The sequence below is a fragment of the Chanos chanos genome, chromosome 5, assembly GCF_902362185.1.
Source record: "Chanos chanos chromosome 5, fChaCha1.1, whole genome shotgun sequence".
NCBI lineage: Eukaryota > Metazoa > Chordata > Actinopteri > Gonorynchiformes > Chanidae > Chanos > Chanos chanos.
In genome coordinates this window covers 41,240,815-41,263,314 of record NC_044499.1, presented here as the reverse complement: position 1 = coordinate 41,263,314, position 22,500 = coordinate 41,240,815, and the positions used below count along the sequence as shown (strand labels likewise).

The window sequence follows — 22,500 nt, the reverse complement described above, 5'->3', positions numbered from 1 at the left end:
GAGCGGTGTGTATGCAGGTGTACGCACGTGTGTGTTCGGATGTATGTGCAAGCTGATTTTAGATTGCACGTTGGCATAAATTTGATGTATGTTGGGGCTCATAAGTCATGTTTATGTAAGGTTGCATAAGTGATCGGCTGATGCTGTGTTTGGTTGTTTCTGTATGTGAATGTGTGTGTTAAAATTTTTTATTTTGTAAATGTGCGTGTGTGTGTGTGTGTGTGTGTGTGTGTGTATTTGTGTTTAGGGGGGTTGTGTATGAAAATGGGATGCGGTTGGTGGGGGGTGTCTGATTCTTTTTGTGACACAGCAATGAGTTTAAACCTTATATAAAAAAAGAAAACCAACCCTAACACTATCCTCCTTCCCTCTGCCCTGCCTCACTGTTATCCTCCACTGGTGCCTGGCCTCTATTTCAAATCTACAATTCCACTTTTCTTTCTGTCACTTCATCCTCACTCCTTTTTTTTTTTTTCCTTTTACTCCCAGACTCTTCCCTTCACACTCTTGTGTGATAAGGTGTCATTTTTCTCTTGACTAGGACGAGTGGTGGGCTGGCCCATAATCACCAGTCTGTCTGGCTTTCGGCCAATGGGCTGGCTGGGCTGTGTGTGTGTGATCGCTGTGTGTTGGATAGGGCCGGCGGCAAGCAGTGGGGTTTAATAACAGCGTGATGCGTTAGTGTGTGTGTGTGCGTGCGTGTGTGTGTGTGTGGCGCGGTGGCAATGTCATTAGTGTGCGCCCTGGAGGAGAGATTAGGCTGATTGATGGTTAGTGGCGCTAATGGAACAGATATGGCTGCTCTCGCGCACAGCAATTGGCGCTAATGAAAGTTTTGTGCAAATGCAGAGTGGAAGTGCTTCTGTCTGTCGCTACACTAGTCACACTAGTCACACAACCCACACACCGGAGAACTTCTGCGTCTTGCTGTCAAGTTCTCCATCCCTTTCCTATGTTTTTTTTTTTTTTTTTCCTTTTGTTTTGTTTTTTTTTTTCTCTCCCTCTGTGTTGGCCTCCTGGTGTCTGTTTCTTTCTTCACTGTTGTTTTTTTGGTTTTTTTTTTCTTTTTCTTTGGCCTTCACCTGTGCCTGCACAACCCCACACCGCTCCCCCTTCTCTCTCACTCTGTGGAGATGGATGTACAGATGGGCAGATGAGTTCTGGCCTCATCTCTGCTGTCAGGGTAGATTCATTCATAAGCACAGACAGATGGGCTCATGTCTGATGGGGTAACCCCCACCACTTGCGCCCCTATCTTTCTTATAAAGGCACAGAGGTAATAAGAGTGCTATGGAGAGGAGCAGTTAAAGGGGGTAAGGGATGGCCGTTGTGTGAAGGGCATCAGATGCTGGTGTAGGGACAGAGACCCCCCCCAACCCCACCCCCCCTTTACTCCACTGTCACAACCGTTTGGTTTGTATCAGTCATTTTGACACAACATAACACGCTCGGAGATTTGAAGTGGGGATTCTTGAGTGTCTCATGGCATCTTCACACCAGAGAAATGATGTTTGAGCCTGAACGAGGGAATTTTCAAGGTTATCGGAGTTTGTGTTGTGGCTTTTAAACAAGCGAGTCATGCCGTACAGGATATCCAGAGATTTCACAGGATCAGTTATGATTACAATGGCCACTTCAGGTCACACTGAAACCTAATCTGAGCTAGATATAACTTATGGATACGTGCCTGGGTTAACAAACAAACACAAACAATGGTTCGCACATGTGCTTGCTCCCATGCTTTCAAACACACACACACACACACACACACACACAGACACACACAGACACACACACAGTAACTGGAATGTGTCAACACATTAGCTTGTTGCATTAACTTGTTGTAAATTCCTCTCAGATGGCTGTGTAAACAGGCCACCAGAACAATATTTATAACGTTCGTCCGCGTAGTCGCCGACTTGGCCGCGTTCAACAACGAGACCCTTTACGCGAACCCACGCCACCCTTCCAAACTGCCGCAAGACTGGCTCGGCACAGCCGACGCTCCACTTATTTATCGGAGTAATATTTCTGATTATGGTTTGTAAGCGTAAATGCTTGTTTGGCTGAAGTCCAGAGACACGGGGCCCAAGGCGGAGGCTGTGGGGGAGGAGACATGGCCTTTCCCCTGGACTATACAGCTTACAGGTCACCCTCTGGAGCTGGAGCTTGTGTAGATGTTTGGATGAGGGATTGATATTAGACCGTAACATTTACACAAGACTTAGAGCGGTTAAGAATGAAATCCTGCTCTGGTGTTTTGCCCTCATTTTCCCGTCATCATCTGCTTTTGGAGTTTGAATGTGCATTCACGGTATGATCTGATTTTGGAGTTTGAATGTGCATTCACGGTATGATCTGATTTTGGAATGGGGAGGAGGCAGTGTATGTCAAAGACGCCTGATGGAAAAGAGATTGATTGTCACTTGGGTGTCACTTTTGGTCACATGACCTGCGCGCGCACACACATTTGTGTGTGTGTGTGTGTGTGTGTGTGTGTGTCTGTCTTTGTGACTGATTAACCTGTATACCTCCCAGAAAAAAAAAAAAACCTTCCATCGCTCCAGGCTTCCTCCTGATTAAAGTTCAGACTTCCATCTATCTTGCTCTCGTCCGTCTCTCTTCCCCCTCTCCTGCAGAATGGATGGCACTCAGAGAAAGGCAATATTGTTTGCAGGGGAAAAACCATTTGCATCTCTGCCGTCACCCTACAGCGCTATACCAGCCCAGAGAACACATACACATACAGGCAATAAAGATTCTTCCCCATTCCTGCACCCAATCTGACTCTCTCGCCATTCGCCGCTTCTGTATCTCCCTCTCTCATTTTCTCCTCCTCTCTTTCTCTCTCTCTCTCTCTCTCTCTCTCTCTCTCCTCCCCTTTCTCTCTGTTGCCCATATTTAATTCAGTTCAGTACATTTGCATCGCCATTACACAGAAAGCCAAGTGTATATGAAATAAAAAAAATATAATTGAGTAGCTTGCTTCGATTAAGGAATACAGTTTGGAAATGATAGAAAAAGTGAGGGTAACATTACAGTAGTGGAAAGCACATAACAGTAATGGAATGGTGACCGTGTGAGACAGTAATTGTATTGGTTAATTTTGAGTAGTAATTTTTTTTTCTTAGTCGTAAATGTATATGTTCAGTAGCGAGTTATAAGATGGATGCTGTCACCGCTGTGCTGAATTCAGCGGTTTCATTCAGCGTGGTCTCCCCAGCATGCAGAGTTAAACAGTCGCTCTCTAAAAATAATAACGATGAAAAAATCATCACTCCTAAAAGAGCCAGGAGAGGAGAGGAGAGGAGAGGGAGTGAGAGATGGGGGGATGAGTCGGAGAGCCGGAGAGATGAATTCTGGAGAAAAAAAGGGAGGAGGAAAGGAATGTGGAAGGTGGGAGTGCTGTATGGGAGAGGTAGAGAGGAGTAGTGTGAAAGGAGGAGAGAGAGGTAGTGTGAGAGAGAGAGAGAGAGTTTCCCGCAGCACAAAATGTTCTGGTCACTCATGCAGTAAGAGGGCTGTAAAAAGCTTTACGCTGTCCTTGTGTCCACCCACAAGACACTCAACCTTAGACAGGCCTGCGCTTCTCCAGCACACCATCTCCATCTCATTGTTTCATCCCTTAGCAGACACACACACACACACACACACACATATGCACATATACACACAAACACACACACACACACACACACACACACAGCTTTTCTCACGCACACCTGCCAATACACACGCGTTTAGTGGTCGCTCACACATGTAACATTAGTTGACGTGGTAATTGCTCATCTTGAGTCATGCTTTAGGTGTCGTCTTTTTGCGTACTTATCCCAGTTCTCTCTCACACACACACACACACAGACGCACACACACACAGACACACACACACACTTTTTTTTTTAAATCTGACTCTGTTTTCAGCTCATCTGAAGGCTCTGTGTTTCCCCTGTGTTCCCCCTGCTGAATGCTGTTGTTTATTCTCACTGTGACAAGACACACATACACACACACACACACAGAATATTGTATGTGTGCTTGAAATGAGGTCAGTCCAGTATCATATTCCCACTGTTCCTCTTGCTGAATGAAATGTCCTGAGCTTAATGTAGATCTTCTCTTTTTTACTACTTGCTAAACCCCCATTCTATCTTTTTTCTGTCACACTCTTTAACTCTTTCCCTCTCTCTCAAAGGCACACACACACACACACGCACGCATGCGCGCACAAACGCACAAATGCGCACATGAACACACACACACACACACACACACACACAAAGACTCATACATTCGCACACAGAAAAATCGACCACAGTCTCGCACATAACAATGCAACATTAAAACTTACATTTATATTTTCAAAGCTTTTTTTTTTTAAATCGCGAAATGCTAACGATAGTTAAGATGAACAAATCAGAGCTGGCGCAGATAGACACTGAGGTGGGATAATGTGAATGTAGCTAAATCTGAAGGTTAGGAATTGCATATGTTTAAGAATAAGAGCTGGGAAGACAATCAGGGTCAAGGTCACGCCTATTCCGTCCCTTCCCGGAGACGGAACGGCGCGTTCCGTTCAGGACGGCTGCGTTAAACTGTATGTAAGGTCGTGCGATCAACGCTGATGGTTTTTATTCGTCTGTGCGGCGCTCGTACGAGAGCGCAGAAGAGGACGTCAGGCGCTGAAACAATAGTAGCGAGATGTGTTGAGTGAGAAGGGCCCTTATGGCGTTTGGCCCATGCATTTGATTGATTGATTTAATCAGAGAACCATAATTGTCCTGGCAGCAGGGGGGGAGGTGGCAAACGGACAAGGTCATGATAGACACATCCCCTCAGGGAGGGGGAGGAGTCAAGAGAGGGGGCACTGGGGTCAATATAAAGCCTGATGACCCTTTATATGACTGTGCGTGCGTGCGTGTGCGTGCGCGTGCGCTACAATAAAACGCTAAGAATCTCATATAGTCTAAGTTGACATCTCACAGCAGAGGACACTGTTACATTCAAATTCAGCTCTGTGTAAGGGACGTGTCTTGTCAGACTCTTCTGAGAAAAGGAAAAGGTGATTTTTGCGAGAGAAGGACTAAAAAGGGGCCAGGGGGTGGGGTTTAGAGCATTGGGGTACAGCTGTCAGCTCTGATCTGCAAATTTGCACTGAGCTCTCATTCTTTTCTCCTTTTTTCTCGTTCATTCATTTGTGTGTTCTTTCTCTCTCTAACAGTCCCTCTCCAGTCGCCCCAGTCTAAAGGCCTTCTCAGAACTGGGTTGTTATGGATTTGATTTTCTGTCAGTCATCAAAAAGTTCTATCTCATCTTTCTCACAGTCACACACCCTTCTCTCATGTCTTTTTTTTCTCTTTCTCTTTTTCTTTTTAATCTCACTTTCTCTCTCTCTCTTCCTTACTTATTCATACAAGAAGACACACACACACACACACACACACATATGCACACAGTGGAAACTGTTAGCAGGACTCCCTGGTGTTGGACCTCTTCCTGTCTGGCAGCATCCAGCTCTGTTTTCAGATACTAGTGAAAACAAATCCAAAGAACAGCTTTCTCTCTCTCTCTCTCGCTCTCTCTCTCTCTCTGTCCCCCTCCCTCTCTCCTTCTCTCTTTGCCTCTCTCCCCCTCCCTCTCCCCTTCTGTCACAGTGCACACACATGCATGCGCACATACACACACGTACACACACATACATACACATACACATACACATACACATACACATACACACACACACACACACACACACACACACAGAGTTCAGATATTGGAGACATCACTATAAAATATGCAACATAAGAATGAAGTGGAATCTGCAGACACAGCCAGGCTGAACTAGAACATCCTGAGTTAAAATTTTTCTGATATCTCAAGGTGTTTGGGCAGGATGGAGATAAGAGCTAATTTAGAGTTTCCATCTATAACAGTGTTTTAGTTTCAGCTCTAAAATCTGTTATACTGGCCTAGTTTGTCCAGTGTAAGAGAGCCTGTATTAAAAGTGTATGAGTGTGTTTGTGTGTTTTTGTCTGTGCGTTTATGTGTGTGTGCATATGTGTGTGTGTTAAGAGTGATGGTGGTGTTGACTCACTGTCTCGCAGATGCCAATCAATCAATTAGCCAATCAATACTCATCTGTTATGGCCCCCAGGGAGAGAGGAAGGATGGACACACACTAACGCACACACACATTCCCACAGGACAGAGAAAAGCTCACTCCATTCAATTACTTTTCTCTCTCTGCCATTCTGTGTAAATTGGACCCAAGACACATATGCACACACATGCCCAAACTCCCACCAGTTGTTAGCTTTAGGTGTTGACGTGTTCACATTTCATTTGAACTTGAGAAATGTTATTGTGAGGAAAATCTTGATTCTTACCCGATCAGGCGTGCCTGGGGCACCACAAAATCAATGTGTCAGGGATACATGTCGAGTAGCCAGGCATTTGCCATCCCTGACCCGTAAACCCCCCCCCCCCACAAGCCTTGTGTTTGGATATGTGTGTTTGTTGTGTGAGTGTGGGCTTGTGTTTGCGGCCGCGTGCGTGTGTCATTCATGCCCTTCCTTCCACTCCAGTGCCCTTGTCTCTTTGCCACCCCGTGCCACCCATCAGTGGGCCAAAGGTCATGTGTTGTTTAGGGTAGTTCAACCCTCGGGTATTCTATGTGCTGGAGTCCTTTGCTCTTACAAGTACAAACTCAATATGGCCTTTCCATTACATGCTCGCTTCATACACAGAACACAAGCTTGTGTGTGTGTGTATATGTGTGTGTGCACGTATGCGCGCGCGTGTGTGTGTGTGGGTGTATATGCACATATAAATGTGTGTGAGAAAATATTTATATGTATATATGCAGTTGCAAATGAAGGGAAAATAAGTGTTGTACTTTCCAAAATTATACGTATCAACAGAGAGAGAGAGAGAGAGAGAGAGAGAGAGAGATCAACTGTTCTCTCTAATTGAATTGAGTTGAATAGCTTTGGATCAGCATCCTCTGCTGGGCTGGTGTGTAGCAGTAAACAGTGTCTAAAATTGGCACTCTGTAATACATGTGACCTTTAGTCTGGCCAGTGCAGGGAGACACACAGTGTTCCACTCACTCCTTTCACTTTCTCTGAGTCACCAGAGCTTTAAAACACTCTGAAGGCTAAATGAGTGGTCACAGCATACAAGTGCTTTGTGTGGCACGTAGAGCCATTTTTATTACCTCTGTACTCTATATAATTATTCATAAAATACTGTGTTCATTTGGGAGACATTTGGTGTGTGACTGCTCTATGTCAGAAGGCAAACTAAGGCTTATTCTAATGCTCTATTATATTTTTAATATCAATAATTCATTTTTCTCACTCTGATATCCAACTGAAGCGTGTTTATTTATTGTTTGTTTGTTTGGGGTTTTTTTTTATGTTTGACATTGAACAGTATATATATGAAGTGAGAGCTTGCATGCTTTTGCATATGCCTTGCAGCCTTGGCTTTTAGCCTTGTGATTGTTGGACAGTGTGTAGTGTGTTAAGTGTGTCAGTGTGTGTGTGTCAGTGTGTCAGTGCATGTGTGTGTGTGTGTGTGCGTGGGAGGGAGTGGTGGTGTCGGGTCCTGTGGGACAGGGCGGACTAAAATATGGTTCTCATTAGGAGAGGGGGCCTCCTCTTAAGAGTGTGACGGGGCTATGGAAACCCCTCTGCTGTTTGTGTGTGTGTGTGTGTGTGTGTGTGTGTGTGTGTGTGTGAAACGCTGTAGTGTGTAATGCTGGTCAATGCTCTCAGCGGCAGTTTAAAAACATTGTCTTTATCACTTCCAGACACAAAACAGATCACCTTAACCAGCCAGCACTTAGACTGAGTTTCTTCTGTAGGTGTCGTCAAAGAGACTAGGTCACTGCCTGGGCTAAAATGTGTGTGTGTGTTTGTGTGTGCGTGTGCGTGTGTTAAGCTATGTATGAGTGTGCAGTGTAGGAGTTGTCAGTATTGCTCAATTGTCTTGATGTCCAAGCAGCAATGGAGACCAGTAATGGCGTCATGTCTAATGTACCTTCTCATCCATTTGATTAAACTGATTGACTCTTTGATTAGACTGAAGGACAGTTGAGTGAATTAACATCTTTGGCTGAGGAAATGATGTTGTTTTTTTGAAGAGGAAAGAGCGTTCTGGTAGAACTCTCTTATCGTTCTTTGAAAAGTGTTGGCTTTGCGTGGTCTTTCTTTGTGGTGACTGTGAGTGGACAGGATGTTGGGGCTGCGTGCTGATCGTTACTCTGGGCCAGGTTCCACTCCACTCAGTGGGAAACTGCTTTTCCACACTACTGAAGAGAGGAGTGGGAGAGTTAGGGAAGCAAAAGGAGGGGAAAGAGTTTGAAACCCCAGACACGCTGACACAAAAGGAGAAACTCTCTCCCTCACTCTCTCTCTCTCTCTCTCTCTCTCTCTCTCTCTCTCCCTCTCTCACTCTTAATCATAGACCTCTCCCTTTTCTTTCTTTTTCTTTCCACTCCCCCTCTTACCTCGCTGATTTCTTCATATTTCATATTAAGCAATCTTTTCCACTGAACAAGCTGTGTCAATAGCAGAGTGAGCCCAACATGTTTTCACACACAGACGCACACATGCACACTCACGCATACACACACACACAGACACACACACATGCGCGTGCGCACGCGCACACACACACACACACCCACAGATTGGGGGAGAACAGGAGAGATAAACTGACAGACAAACTTGGACACGAGAAAGCGGTCATGTCAGCTGTTGATCTACGAAGCTTTTAGCCTATTGTGTCTCCTAAACCTCTGCTGCAACATGTCCTGTTAGAGAGCATGTCCGGTGTGTGTGTGTGTGTGTGTGTGTGTGTGTGTGTGTGTGTGTGCGCGTGCGTGCGTGTGCACAAACATTCCTTCCTCCATCACAAATATTGACCTTTTCAAATAAGTACAATATGTGACCTCTATGTTGAGACACCACAAGACTGAGTGGTAGTGCAGTCAAGTCGTTGTGTCTGCAGTAACTCAGACAGGAGACAGGGTGTCTTTCTCCTGCCCTTTTTTCTTTCCATTTGAGAATGGATTTAAACAAGTGATTAAGGAAAGCCTAAGACAACCGTGACTGGAGAGAGTAAGGGATGATTAGTGGAACTGACCCAAATAGTGTGGGTGTGTGTGTGTGTGTGTGTGGGTGTTTGTTCCTTTGTTTTGTTTGTTTGAGAACATAGCTGAGAAATGGGGTTTTTTTCAGCCTGCCTGAATCTGGGTGTTGCTTTGAGATTCAGCCTTAATGGATGCATCTCACCGGGGCTAACTCCATGTGTTTGATGTTCTAAATCAAACACACACATCTCCAAGCATCAAAGGCCTCAAAGGTTCATTTCCACCAACTTCGCTTGATTGACTTACCATCGCACACTTAGTCCCCAGGTAGTTGGCACTTCCGCTTAGAGGATGCGAGTGAAAAGTAGCTGGATCTGGACTCTAGGAAGGCAGGTTTGTCTGCCCCATTCCTAAATGGTGTTGTGGGATCTTCTAGTAGGTTTTTTAAATGGTGTTGTGTGATGTTGTAGTAAGTTTATTAGATGGTGTTGTGGGATCTTCTAGTAGGTTTTTTAAATGGTGTTGTGTGATGTTGTAGTAAGTTTATTAGATGGTGTTGTGGGATCTTCTAGTAGGTTTTTTAAATGGTGTTGTGTGATGTTGTAGTAAGTTTATTAGATGGTGTTGTGGGATCTTGTAGTAAATTTTTTAAGGTGTTGTGTGATGTTGTAGTAAGTTTATTAGATGGTGTTGTGGGATCTTGTAGTAAGTTTATTAGATGGTGTTGTGGGATCTTGTAGTAAGTTTTTTAAGGTGTTGTGTGAAGTTGTAGTAAGTTTATTAGATGGTGTTGTGCGATATAATAGTACGTTTTTTAAACGGTTTTGTGTGATGTGGTAGTACGTTTTTTTAAAGTGTTGTGTGATGCCATAGTAAGTTTTTTAGATGGTGTTGTGTGATGATGGTGCCTCAATTGAATGTGTCTTTCTGATGCTGAATGCAGTTGTTTTCAGCTGTTTGTGGTTTTAACTGCACTAACAGTGAAGTCTGGGTTAAATTTGACTTTAAGATGGACTGATATGTGATGGAGTCTGAATTGTTCCCTAATCTACTGTTGGTGAATTCTGACGAGTGCTGTTGAATTTGTCTGGTAGGGTCTGAGTGCAGCTCTATGATAATCGACGTGCTCTGCTATTGTTATGTTGAATGCAGTCGTGTGATGCTGAATTTGACTGGTTGATGCCAATTGAAGACAAACAATGATGACTTTATGAACAAGGCTCAGTTTATCTCTCTCTCTCTTTCTTTCTCTCTCTGTCTCTCTCTGTCTCTCTCTCTCTGTCTCTCACATGCACACGCACGCATGCACGCATGCACGCATGCACGCATACACGCGCGCACGCACACACACGCACATGCACACACACACTCCATGCTCTCACACACACAAAGACACACGCTTAGTTGCCAGATGGACAAATGATCATCACGCTCTGTGTGTGTGTGTGTGTGTGTGCGCGCGCGCGTGCGCGCGTGTGTGCATGCACGTGCATGCGCATGTTTACATGCTTGTCTGTGACCACGCAGACACATGTCTCGTGTATATAATCCAATAAGACTCCTGTGTGCATGTATCGTTTGATCCAGTAATGGTCTTAAGGACTCTGATCTTCCTAGGACACACATACACACACAGACACACACATACACACACAGATCATGATGGGGTATATTTCTGCAGGTGCATGCTCGCTGGCATTTGAGATAATTAAAGCTTGACCTTTCTGACGGAGGCAGAAATGTCACAGGGGCTTCTCCACTGACAAGTCGGGATGCCTCGAGGGCTGTGGGTGTGTTTTTGTGTGTGTGTGTGTGTATGTGTGTGTGTTTGTTTTTGTGTTTTGGGATGGTGTAAGGTGCTGGCACTTTATCAGGGTTTCATGCTGCACAACATGTGTACAGGATTTTACCTCAACACTTTCCCACACAAACGCAGCCAGCCATAAACACTGTCCATGCACCTAGCAAAGGACAGACACACACAGGCTTCCAACAGCTCATGAAAAGCCTGGAAATGTCAGGAAATGTTGAAATAGTGTTTTCCAAACAGAGGAGAAGTTTTGGAAGGCAGATAGTAGTGAGAAAATTTTGAAGAAGTCAGAATCAGAAATTCATCTAAGAATTGAAGTTCATTTGTTCATGGAAATCAATTTTACAATTTCACAGTCAATTTTAAAATTTTACATTGATTTTAGAAGGAAATTTTACATGTACTTTAGATGTAGGTTCTAAAACTGCCTAAAACAATCAGCAGTAATCAAGGTGACACCAAGTGCTCATTGGTGACTCTGGAGACCGATTCTCTGATATATACATATTTCTTTGTGTTGACAAATATTCTATGTTTTTCTTTCATAATATTTCCCAGTTTCAACATTGGCCAAACTATTGCTATGAAAATCAATTAAAAGTTATGGAAAATGTTAAAGTTGAATCGCGTAAAAGGTGCATAAACCTTGCCTGTAACATATACAGACATGTTGAGTTAGTAATGGAATGCCAGTGCGTGGCTACACATATGAATAATACATGACTGATAGCATGTATACTCACACAAACACACGGGAACAACACAAAGGAGTGTACCGTGAGACACGCGTGTCCTTGTTCGTTACTGACCCTCACACTGATGCACACAGGTCCAGGACTGTTTCCACACCTCCACTCCTGCTCAGTCAACCCACTCAGGACACACAGGTAAAGAGAGGGCACTGCACTCACAACTCAGCAGTCCTGTACCATCACACTGCTACTGAGTGTGCAGGACAAGAACAAATACCATCACAGAGAAAACGTGTATGTGTGTGTGTGTGTGTGTGTGCGCGCAGGACAAGCTCAAATACCATCACAGAGAAACGTGTCTGTGTGTGTGTGTGTGTGTGTGTGTGTGTGCGCGCGCACAGGACAAGCTCAAATACCATCACAGAGAAACGTGTCTGTGTGTGTGTGTGTGTGTGTGTGTGTGTGTGTGTGTGTGTGTGTGCGCAGGACAAGCTCAAATACCATCACAGAGAAACATGTCTGTGTGTGTGTGTGTGTGTGTGTGTGTGTGTGTGTGTGTATGTGTATGCAGGCAAATAGTGGTTCAGGCTCAGTTCCTTTAACATGATGACCTTTATGGTCTGTGTACACGTGTGTGTGTGTGTGTGTGTGTGTGTGTGTGTGTGTGATTCCCTACAGACACACTCTAAAAGGCCCAACCCCATCCCTTCTCCTCCCTTTGTCCCTGTATTGGTGCTTTTGGATTATTAATTTAGCTTTGGCTGTCACTTCACATCAACTCACTCACTCACTCACTCACTCACATCTCACATCCTCCTTTCACTACTGCCTGGAATTTGTATGTGTCTGGTTGCAATTTAGACATTATATTACAATGCATTCTCTTTTCGTCTGGCATTTGTTAACTTTTTTTTTTTCATTTTATATTTTTATATGCCATTAGGAGCCAATAATTAAATTGGTGTCTTAATTTTAATTGTTGTAGGTTGGCCCTGTTTGCCAACTCTTCCTGTTGAATGGCTCTCATTTCTCCATAGTTTGTTAATGTTGAAAGATACATAAACATGCTGAAAGCTAGTTACCTTCTACAGTTGGTTTCGTTTCCACAGAACAACCAGTTTACAACTCTCATAAGCTTCAAATGTGTAAAGCAATTAAGTTGTACAGTTTGATATCTGTCATGTGTCTCTTTAATTAATTTATCTGACATTGCCAGATGGGAGCTCAGTGTCTCTTCATCACTGACTTCGGTCATTTAATTTTTCTAGTTTTTATGGCTTCGTGTCATTGAACTGCACCACCAGTGTAGCATCAATGTTTATATGCCCATATTTGTGTGTGTGTGTGTGTGTGTGTGTGTCTGTGTGTTCTCTGTGTCTGGAGATGAGTGCTGCACAGGCAGATCAATAAAAACAGGCCCATTCAGAGTTAAGACAGGTCTAGCCTTATAACCACAGCTCTCTGACTGATGAAGACACACACACACACACACACACACATACACACATATACACACATATACACACACAGAGGCAAGCAAAGAAAGGGAAACCCTTTGTCAATTTTTGGGTATAATGAGAAGTTCGGATTTTTACCTCTCGGTGTATATGTGTGTGTGAACGAGAGAAGGACAGAGAGCGTGGATGACTTGCAGTTTGAAAATACGCATTACTGATCTTAATTGGCATTAATGATGAAGGTATTCTCTCCTTTCTTTTTCCTTTCTTGTTTTTCTTTTATGTCTACATTTCTTTCTTCTCTTTTGCTCCTGTTATGATCATGTTAATGAGTGGATATTACTGCTGTGAGGGAGAGACTGCGCAGCTCCTGTAGCGAATGTTTTCCGGCTGTAATTACACTCAAATGGATGTTTTTGTACCATTTCAGGGAAGACATTACTGTTCATTAGCCTCAAAGAGGAGAAATGGTTCTATTCAAACACTTAAATTCACTTCAATAGGGCTAGAATGATCACTGCAGTATTTTTTGCCTAATTATTGTTATTCTCTCTCTCTCTCTCGCTCTCTCTCTCGCTCTCTCTCTCGCTCCCTCTCTCTCCCTCTCTCTCTCCCTCTCTCTCTCCCTCTCTCTCTCCCTCTCTCTCTCTCTCTCTCTCTCTCTCTCTCTCTCTCCCTCTCTCTCTCTCTCTCTCTCTCCCCCTTTAGGATAAAGAGAAGAGAAAGGATAGGAGAGAGGAGAAATTTCTAGGACACTCAGACTGCTGAACTCATGCAAGGGAAGGAATATTCTGAATGCATCATGTGATCTTTCAGCATTCCCTTTGTCTGGAGGCATCTTTGGAAACTTTGAGTTCCTCCACATCAGAATCCTAGAATCCACCGCTCCATCGCTCTCTCCTTTATTACTGAGACTCCTGTCTGAGAGCATTGAAAGCTCAGCTCAGCTCCTCTCAACTTTTGGGTTTTATCTCTGGGACTTCTCTCCAACCTCTAAAACACTGCAGGGCTAAAGAGCTCCATGCGCTTTTCTGTTAAAGAGAAAAAAAGAAAGAAAAAAAAAGATCTTTTTCTCACAGTCTTCCTGAGTCATCGCTTCCTCTGAGCTCCAAAAACAAACAACTTTCCAACCTGGTCTGAAGAACAGCCCAACTCCCACTTTCACTGCGGCTACCTCCTACCCAGACACAAATCTTACACACACACACACACACACACACACAGACACACACGCCGGAACCCTACACCTCGGAGGGTCTCAATGGGGAACTAAACGACCGGCCCAGTGAGGACACCGGTTTGAGAGGCCATATTGGATTTGGCGCCCAGAGCGTGGCCAGAACTGTGGGCGGACTGACTCGGCAGCCATGTCTGGAAAGGGCAACCCAAGCCCTCACCTTAATGGCTTCCCCATGCCCCACTACTCCTACTTCTTCCCTCACATGCTGGGAGGACTGTCCCCCCCCTCGCTGCCTGCCCTGCCCCTCAGCGGATACAGCACCCCGTCACCAGCCAGTGAGTACCCTTACAAAAGCTTCTTCTGTGTGCATCCTGTCTGTCTAAGGGTTTCACTGGCGTCAACACAATGTAATCCCAATTGCAATCCAAACAGTGATACTGGTATGGACTAGTTTCTGAGCATATCTGTTTTTACTTTTTTGTTTCAGTTATGTAAGTGTATAAGAGTGACATTGATTACGTATATCTGAAGCGACCTTGGAGCTTTTCTTCAAGGATGCGTCGTTTGTGGGGTTTTTTTTTTTTTTGGTTTTTTTTTAAAAATCTTATTTATTTAATTATTTGCAACAGGATGATTATTCCTCAATGCTGTTTTCTGATTGAACTCCTTGCCCTTTCGTTATAACACATTAACTACCCACCGCTTCTTCAGATGCGTACTGTCTTGTGCACTGTTAGTGAAGACGTGCACTTCTGTAATTTGTGAGAGATAGTGTGACATCTATAGGAAGTGGAATTGGCGATTGGTGAGTTGCACTTCTGCTTGTGCCAGTGAGTATTGGACTTAAGGGAGAAGTGGAAGAGTGACATCAGACACATACGCTTCCTCCTTCATGCGCGGGCAATGTGTATGATTGTGTGTTAGTGAGGGACATAGCTGGCGAGTGTGAACTGACACTCTGTGTGTGCGTCTGTCTGTGTGTGTGTGTGTGTGTGTGTGCTCTCTCTATGTTTACTGAGAGAGGCGGTGAGGTTCCTTCCCTTTCGCAGAACAAACATTTCCTGTCTGTAAACACCACAGAGTCAGGACACAACCACTTCCTGTACACTCAGTACTCCACACACACACACACACACGCACACTCATACGCATACACACACAGCACAGACGCTTTCACTGCATAAATACTGTCTCACTGTCACTGTATCTATTGGACATAGCCTATATACGTGCCACGCAGACACACATGTATTTTAATCTGTATGTGTCTTTAAGCTCTCTTTCAGGGAGATGCTGTTTTTATGTGTGCTACAGCATGTCTGGATCAAATCTCAATACCGTTTCTTCATAGTTGTATCCTGTCACATCACTGTGTAATGGTCTGGTTTGAAATGTGTGTGTTTGGCATACCTGTGAATGTGTGTGTATGTCAGCCCAGTGGCTTTTGGTTGGAATATTGTGTGTGTAAATACTCGTATGTAAATGTCGAGGTGGATGCGGTGACTGTGGTCATCTGAAGGTTTGTGTGAGTATGTGAGAGACTGAGAGAGAGAGAGAGAGAGAGAGAGAGAGAGAGAGAGAGAGACGGTCGGTTTTGCTCAGTGCTGGTGGTCTCAGTTTGGATGTCCCTGAAATGAGGGGGACTCCACGTGGGTGGCGGGGCCTTAGTTAACCCTAAGGAAAGTTTTGGGAGGTGCGTACACACGCCACAGTTGGCATTCATAAATGAATAGTATGAAAAAATGGCAAAAAGCAAAAGCAGTCAGATGACACACAAACAACTAGAATGCTACTGTTACCACACATACACCCACACACACATATGCACACACACACACGCTTGCTCAGAAAGAGAGGAACATCCACGCCCAGATAAGTTCATTCAAGGACAAAACCTTATGCAGGCGCACATGCATGTTTGTGCATGTGTTGCATAAATAGTGTTTTGAATGTGCCATGTGTCCAAGAGGACCCTGGCCTCTATCCAGATTCCTCCTGGCCTCCTGTTACATCCTCACACCCAGTAGTACTCATGTTCACATCTACAGACACACACACAGACACACACACACACAAAGCAAACCTGCTAACAAGAGACTTCATATTACTCGCCATTGTAGCTGCGAATGCACGTGTACTGGTTTGATCATTACCTCAGCCTAGTGGCCTCCACTTCATCAGCATGGACTGGGGAGAAGTAATCCCCCTCTCAGTGATGAAACTTAGAGACCCTGAGAAAGCTCCAGGTGGACTCCTGCTTGTTTATGACTGTGTAATTCTGGGGCATTAGAAAGGAGAGAAGAAACTTTAGAGCAGTGCCCAGAGGGGACAGAGAAATGCAGCAGAAGATAAGCGTATTTTGTAACTTGGTTTTCTGCTCTTACTTTTGCTCTTTTACTGACATGCAGACAGTGAATACCGTTACACAACCCCCCGCACCGCGCACTGTCCTTCCCTGTCGCCGCGTCAGACATGCAGTAAAAAGGCTTAAGTAACGGGGTTTGGTGATGTAATCATTTTTGATTGACAGAACAAGGGCACAGGCCTCAGTATGAAGCAGGGGGCTGAAGTTTGAATTTAGCCAAGGCCTGTTCTCTCAGCGTCAGCCGGCAGGAGGAGTTATGGCCTTTGCCAGCCACACACAGGCACACACACACACACACGCAAACACACACGCTCGAGTGATCTTCGTCTTCAGCTCCTTCATAAATCTGCCTGTAGCTGGCATTCACTGAGTTTCCTGCTCTCTCCTAATTCCTTTTCTTGTTCCTCTCTCTCTCTCTGTCTTTCTCTCTCTCTCTCTCTCTCTCTCTCTCTCATCCATAAGTTACTGCTTACAGATCATGTTTATGTCCTCCTTCAGCGTATGCTACATGTTTCTTTTCCTTTCTCCAACTGTCCTTCTCTTTTCCACCTTTTCCCTTTCTTTCCTCTGATCCCTTCTTCCTTCCTGCTGTTTGGCTGTCTGTATTAAGATCTCACATTGCTACATCTCTGTTTACTCTGTTCTCTCTCTCTCTCTCTCTCTCTCTCTCTCTGAAACTCACAATAAAGGCAAATTGAGAGGTAGAGGGTGAGAGACTGACAGAGGAAGAGAGACATCACCATTCTGGATCGCAAAACTTGATCTGAATCTGGCTGCTTTGCTTTATCCTGTGCGGCCTGTCAGAATGCCACACACACACACACACACACACACACACACACACACGCACACACACACAAACTCACAGTTCTGTCTCTATAGGCTTTTCCGCTGCTGATTATGCAAATCCCCCTTTCCCAAACGAGTGAGCTGTCTCGCTCTAATCCTGGATGGCTCCATTCCCCCCACACACATCCACACTGCCACACAAACACTCACAAATCTATACACACACCCTTCGGCTAGGTTGGGTTGTAAATATAGCACAGCGCTTAAAGTTGTAGCACAACAGTAGCTACATCAAAAACACTCTCCCACTGGAAATGGCTATGCAGCAGAAACGGGAACGTGGATCAGCTTGTTTGGGTTGATACAGAGGAAACCTTTTTTTTTTTTTTCTCTCTCTCTCTCTCTCTCTTTCGCTTTATATTCTTTCTCCCGAAGTGGGGTTTTTTTGTGTTTTTTTTTTTTTTTTTTTCCAGTCGGTGAATCAAGATTTTGTGAGAACATACTTTGTATGCCCTGAGTGCAGTCATAGTTTAATACGCGTACGACTGCGGGAAGACTGCATTATTAACCTGCATATTTAAACGCTCGGGTTTTGACGGCACTGTCGCCGCTCCGCATTGTTTCTCATTTCCATCACATTAGATACCCACTGAACCAGGGTCAGACAGCCGCACCACGCTTCAAAGCTTCGTCAACACGAGGGACAAGCCCAAACTGACCTGAGATCAGCGCCTCAAGTAAATGCATGCTCGACACAGGGTTTTTTTTTTGTTTTTGTTTTTTTTAGCCTGGGCTGTCAAATGCGCTTTATTAAACTTTCAACCACATAGCAATAAAGGGCCGAACTCTCCAGAGCCGGTTCGTTCATTCAATCAGTCCATTAAATCTGTTAAGTGAGGAGAGTGTGAGCAGGAGTGTCCTCAGTTGTCCACTACATTTCTGTCATATTTAACACAATGACTTTACGTAGCTGTGTGACTCAGCTTATCTCTATTGCCCTGAAGGAAAGCCTCTCGCTCCAGAGCTGTGGGACGACCACTCCTCATCGTGTGTAAGTGGAGGGTGAAGATCGGGTGATCTTATCTTTAAAGGAGAGGGGGCAAGATGAATGATTGGTCTCTGACAGGGAATCGTAAACCTGTAGACCTGCTGAGGAACGATTCAAACACTCCCTTCTCTCTGTCTTATTTTCTCTCTCACCGCTCGTCCATCATTATGCCCATCCCCAGAGAGAGAGAGAGAGAGAGAGAGAGAGAGAGAGAGAGGTACTGCTCCAAGGTGTATTAAATCACCCAATGCCAGACGTGGCCTTCACTAAAGAATCACAGCTCTGACGCACGACAGGGGGAATTTCTCTCCTCTATTCTTTTCTCTCTCTCTCTCTCTCTCTCTCTCTGTGTTAGAGTGCGAAACAAGCCGGCCTGAAAAATGAGCAGTGCGAGGCAACCTTTGACCTCCGAGAGCTGCCGAAACAGGTTGTAGGTGAAAAGAGAGAGAGAATGGAGGGAAAACAAACAGCGGCGCTGTACCGCGTGTGGCATTCCAGCCCGCACTGTAAATGTTAGGACACGTCTTTCTCAGCCTCTTTTCCCCTGGACCAAGCTAACCCTGACACGCCGCAGGAGTCTTCAGACCACGCCGCATCAAACCGTCCGCTAAAAAAAAACACGCTTTTATTTTGAAAAAAAAAAAGGTTTGAGCTGCTCTTGTGTTGCTGTGCCCAGCTGTGTGGCGGAACATCACACCCGGGTTTTAAGCCGACACGTTGAGACAGAAAAGGACAGCTCAGTGTAGCTTTGTATTCCCGGAATTCGCCGTCATTTTTATGACCCGCTTGCAAGCTTTTAACAGTACGCGAGACAATATATCACCCTAAATGTGAATGATAACAGAGATAGACGGGAGAGGGAATTTTCCTATTCCGTTCTTGGATGTTTACAGTGGGGAGAGACTCGGCACAAAGGATTCCGTTTTCGTGGAATCACGGATAGAATTGTCAGAATGACCTGCTGTATTGAAATTGAAGTTTATTCATGGAATTCAGCATTGTTTTGTGCATGGTCATATATCTTTTGCTCGACTGAATTCCTCCAGTAACTGCCTGAGTGCTAGTTAGCAGATGTCTCTTCAAGTCATTTAAAGCAATACAAATAGACACTCTTTGTACAGTTCTGTTCACTGATGCCATTGCTGCTTTCACACACATTCAATTATGAGAGAGATCATTGGCATAAATGGATGATGAGGTTCTGTAGTTGGGGTGGGGAGGGTGGAGGGGGGAGTGGGGGTAGAGGTGGGGGTGGGTGGGTGTGTGTGTGTGTGTCAAGAGTGTGTGCGTAAAATGTGTTATTTCAAACTGATTTGATAATTGAGGCGTTTATACAGTGTGGCCGCTAGACAAGCCATCTGGTTTGATTTACAGCAATGCCGCTTTAATTAGTCCACAGGCTGTGTGTGTGTGTGTGTGTGTGTGCATCTATGCGCCTTCATGAAGTCTTGGGGGATGTAAGCTAGTGTGTGGATAGCTTTATTTTTTACTGTGCTGATGTTTTGGTTTGAGACATTTTGTGTATGTGTGTCTGTCTGTCTGTCTATGTGTGTGTGTCTGTGTGTGGTGGGGAGTCAAGCAAGCTATTTGAGCTGTGTGTGTCACTGATTGTATTTGAGATATGTGCTATGTGTGTTCATGGTTTGAGTGAAATTATCACTGCTAATTGTAGACACCTCTCAACCCTTGTCCACTTGTTTAGGGGAGAAAACCCTTTTGGCACACACTGGGTATTATGGGAGGGGATTGTGGAAATCACTTTGAAGGCCCCATGTAAATCTGAATTTGTTTGTAGGCTGTACAAAACACCCAACTTTTATTCTTTCAGTAAGAGGAGCAGTTTTCCTTCAGGCTTTTTAGTGCTTTGTGTATCCGTCCCTTCTCTTTCTCTGTCTCTGCCTCACTCTGTTTTCTTACACGCTATATGTCTTACTAATTGAAAGCAGCTTTTGCTGTGTGGATAGCAAAGCCTCTGTGTGTGTGTGTGTGTGTGTGTGTGGAAAAAGGGCAGACGCTGGCTAATTTTCTTTCATCCACATGAGGCTCCTCACTGCTGGATCTAATTGACCCTGTGCTCCTCACCAGACATCTCTCCTCTACCTCCTCCTCCTCCTCCTCCTCCTCCTCCTCCTCCTCCCTCTCCCTCTCCTCTCTCTCCACTCCCAAAACAGTCACCTCTCCTTACCCCTCCCCTCCTCCTCAGCCCTCACTTCTCATCGCTCCCCTGGCACACATCTCTCTACTCCTCATCTCTCTTATTTTTTACTCATCCCTGTGTAAGTGACCACTCTTCCTTCCTTCTCTTTCTCTCTGCCTCTCTCTCCATCTCTCCTCCTCTCTGTCCCCTTCTTCTCTGTTATTCCTAGCACATTTTTGTTCTCTCTCGCTCTCTCTCTCTCTCACCCACTTGCTCAGACATGCGCGTGCACACACACACGCACACACGCACACACGCACACACACACACACACACACACACACACACACACACATCCATTGTACAAATATGCCTCCCTAATATCTCTCTCTCTCTCATTCTCACTTAGATAAATTAAACAGACTCATAGAGAACTGAAACATTAATAGCAGTCTATAATGACTTCTCACCACATATTTGAAATGTGTTGTGACAGTAATGGACTTTGACCCAGTCTAATATGACAATAATGCTTGTTATTGAACTCAGGGCTCATACAGCCCCACGCATAAAAGCTGATTTTATGAGTGAACTTTATTTACTTACTGACAGATATTGGTCATCTCTCGGTAATAGAGCCCCTTCCATTGGACGGCGTTAAGTGACGGACAGCCGTCGAGGTGGCACATCGTGCTCGTGCGGCCCACGCCGATCTGGCCTGTCTCAGCCTGACTTGCGCTCTAATGGGCTCCGACAGCACTTTGAGTGGACTCGTCATGTTGTGGAAATGGGGAAGGGGATCTTTCTTCACCCCTGGCCCCTTTCCACATGCTTTAGGCGGGTAGAGGGGATCTGCACCCCAGTCCTGAGGGGGTCCTCAGACTCACATTGCAGTCAGAGATTGAACTTCGGTTTGGGAGGGGGGGGGGGGGGCTTTCTATAACAATGTCTCAAAATGTCAAAGCACAACATTCTTGCAGCAGTGAAAAAGAAATTTTTTTCCTGAATTTGTCCTGGAAATAGTTTTCATTTAGTTAAGAAGGAGGTTTTGAGACAGCTGGTGAACTTCTAGATTACTCGACAGTGTCTCTTCAGACTGTCAAGCAGAAATGTCTGTATTAAATCAGGGCCTTTTTAAAAATGCACATTAAGATATGATATTTTGTGGCTTCAGCAGGAGAACTCAGGGTGAAGTAAATGCACTCGCTCTCTCTCTCTCTCTCTCCTCCCCCACCTCCTCTCACTCTCTCCATCTCTTTCCAGAGATCCCGACTTCAAAGTTCTTAGCTCCTTAAGGGACTTCAAACGCTGTGGGCTCCATTAAAGCAAAGAATTTATTTTCTGTAAGCTTCTGATTTATTTGATTGAAAAATGAAACCACAAACCAAATAGACATTATTTCTTCCTCTGACCAGCTTTACCGGTGGAACCCAAATTACTACCAGATGCAGTTTTCCCCTGCTCGTGAGACCTATAGGCAAAAGATTATACACAATCCCATATCTGTCTGTGTATGTGCACACACACTCATTTTGCTGTATATGAATGTCTGAGAAGCTGTGTTTGTGTATGTGTGAGAGATAGAGAGAGAGAGATGTTTGGTTTAAATTATGTTTCACACGTGGCTTATCATTTTGTCTCTTTTGTCATCCATAAATGAGGTTTGATATCTGTCAAAATTAGCCTGTGCTGACTGGTGCCTTTGTTGTCCGTAAAAGAAAGAGAGAGTGCCTGAGGATGGACGTAATGTGAAAAGAGGGAGAAGAGATAGAGGAACAAGAACAAAAAAAGTGTCCCACTCCTGAAATTTCACTGCTGTTAAGTGGAACAGTACGTTGATTAGAAACGTATGTGTAAGAGGCACTTTGGATTAAACATATTACTGAGATGAATAATGTGAGGGGAAGAGAAAGAGGAGAAAGGAGAGA

At 44.7% G+C, this 22,500-nt stretch overlaps 1 protein-coding gene across 1 annotated transcript in view; it reads left to right on the top strand.

Moving 5' to 3' along the window:
• raraa (retinoic acid receptor, alpha a) overlaps positions 1–22,500 on the top strand; it is a 66,565-nt gene that overhangs the window by 2,251 nt on the left and 41,814 nt on the right. Inside the window, exon 2 of the mRNA XM_030773902.1 lies at positions 13,762–14,568. Within this exon, the coding sequence (XP_030629762.1) occupies positions 14,421–14,568 (148 nt within the window). The 5' untranslated portion in view covers positions 13,762–14,420. The remainder of the gene's footprint in view (positions 1–13,761; positions 14,569–22,500) is intronic.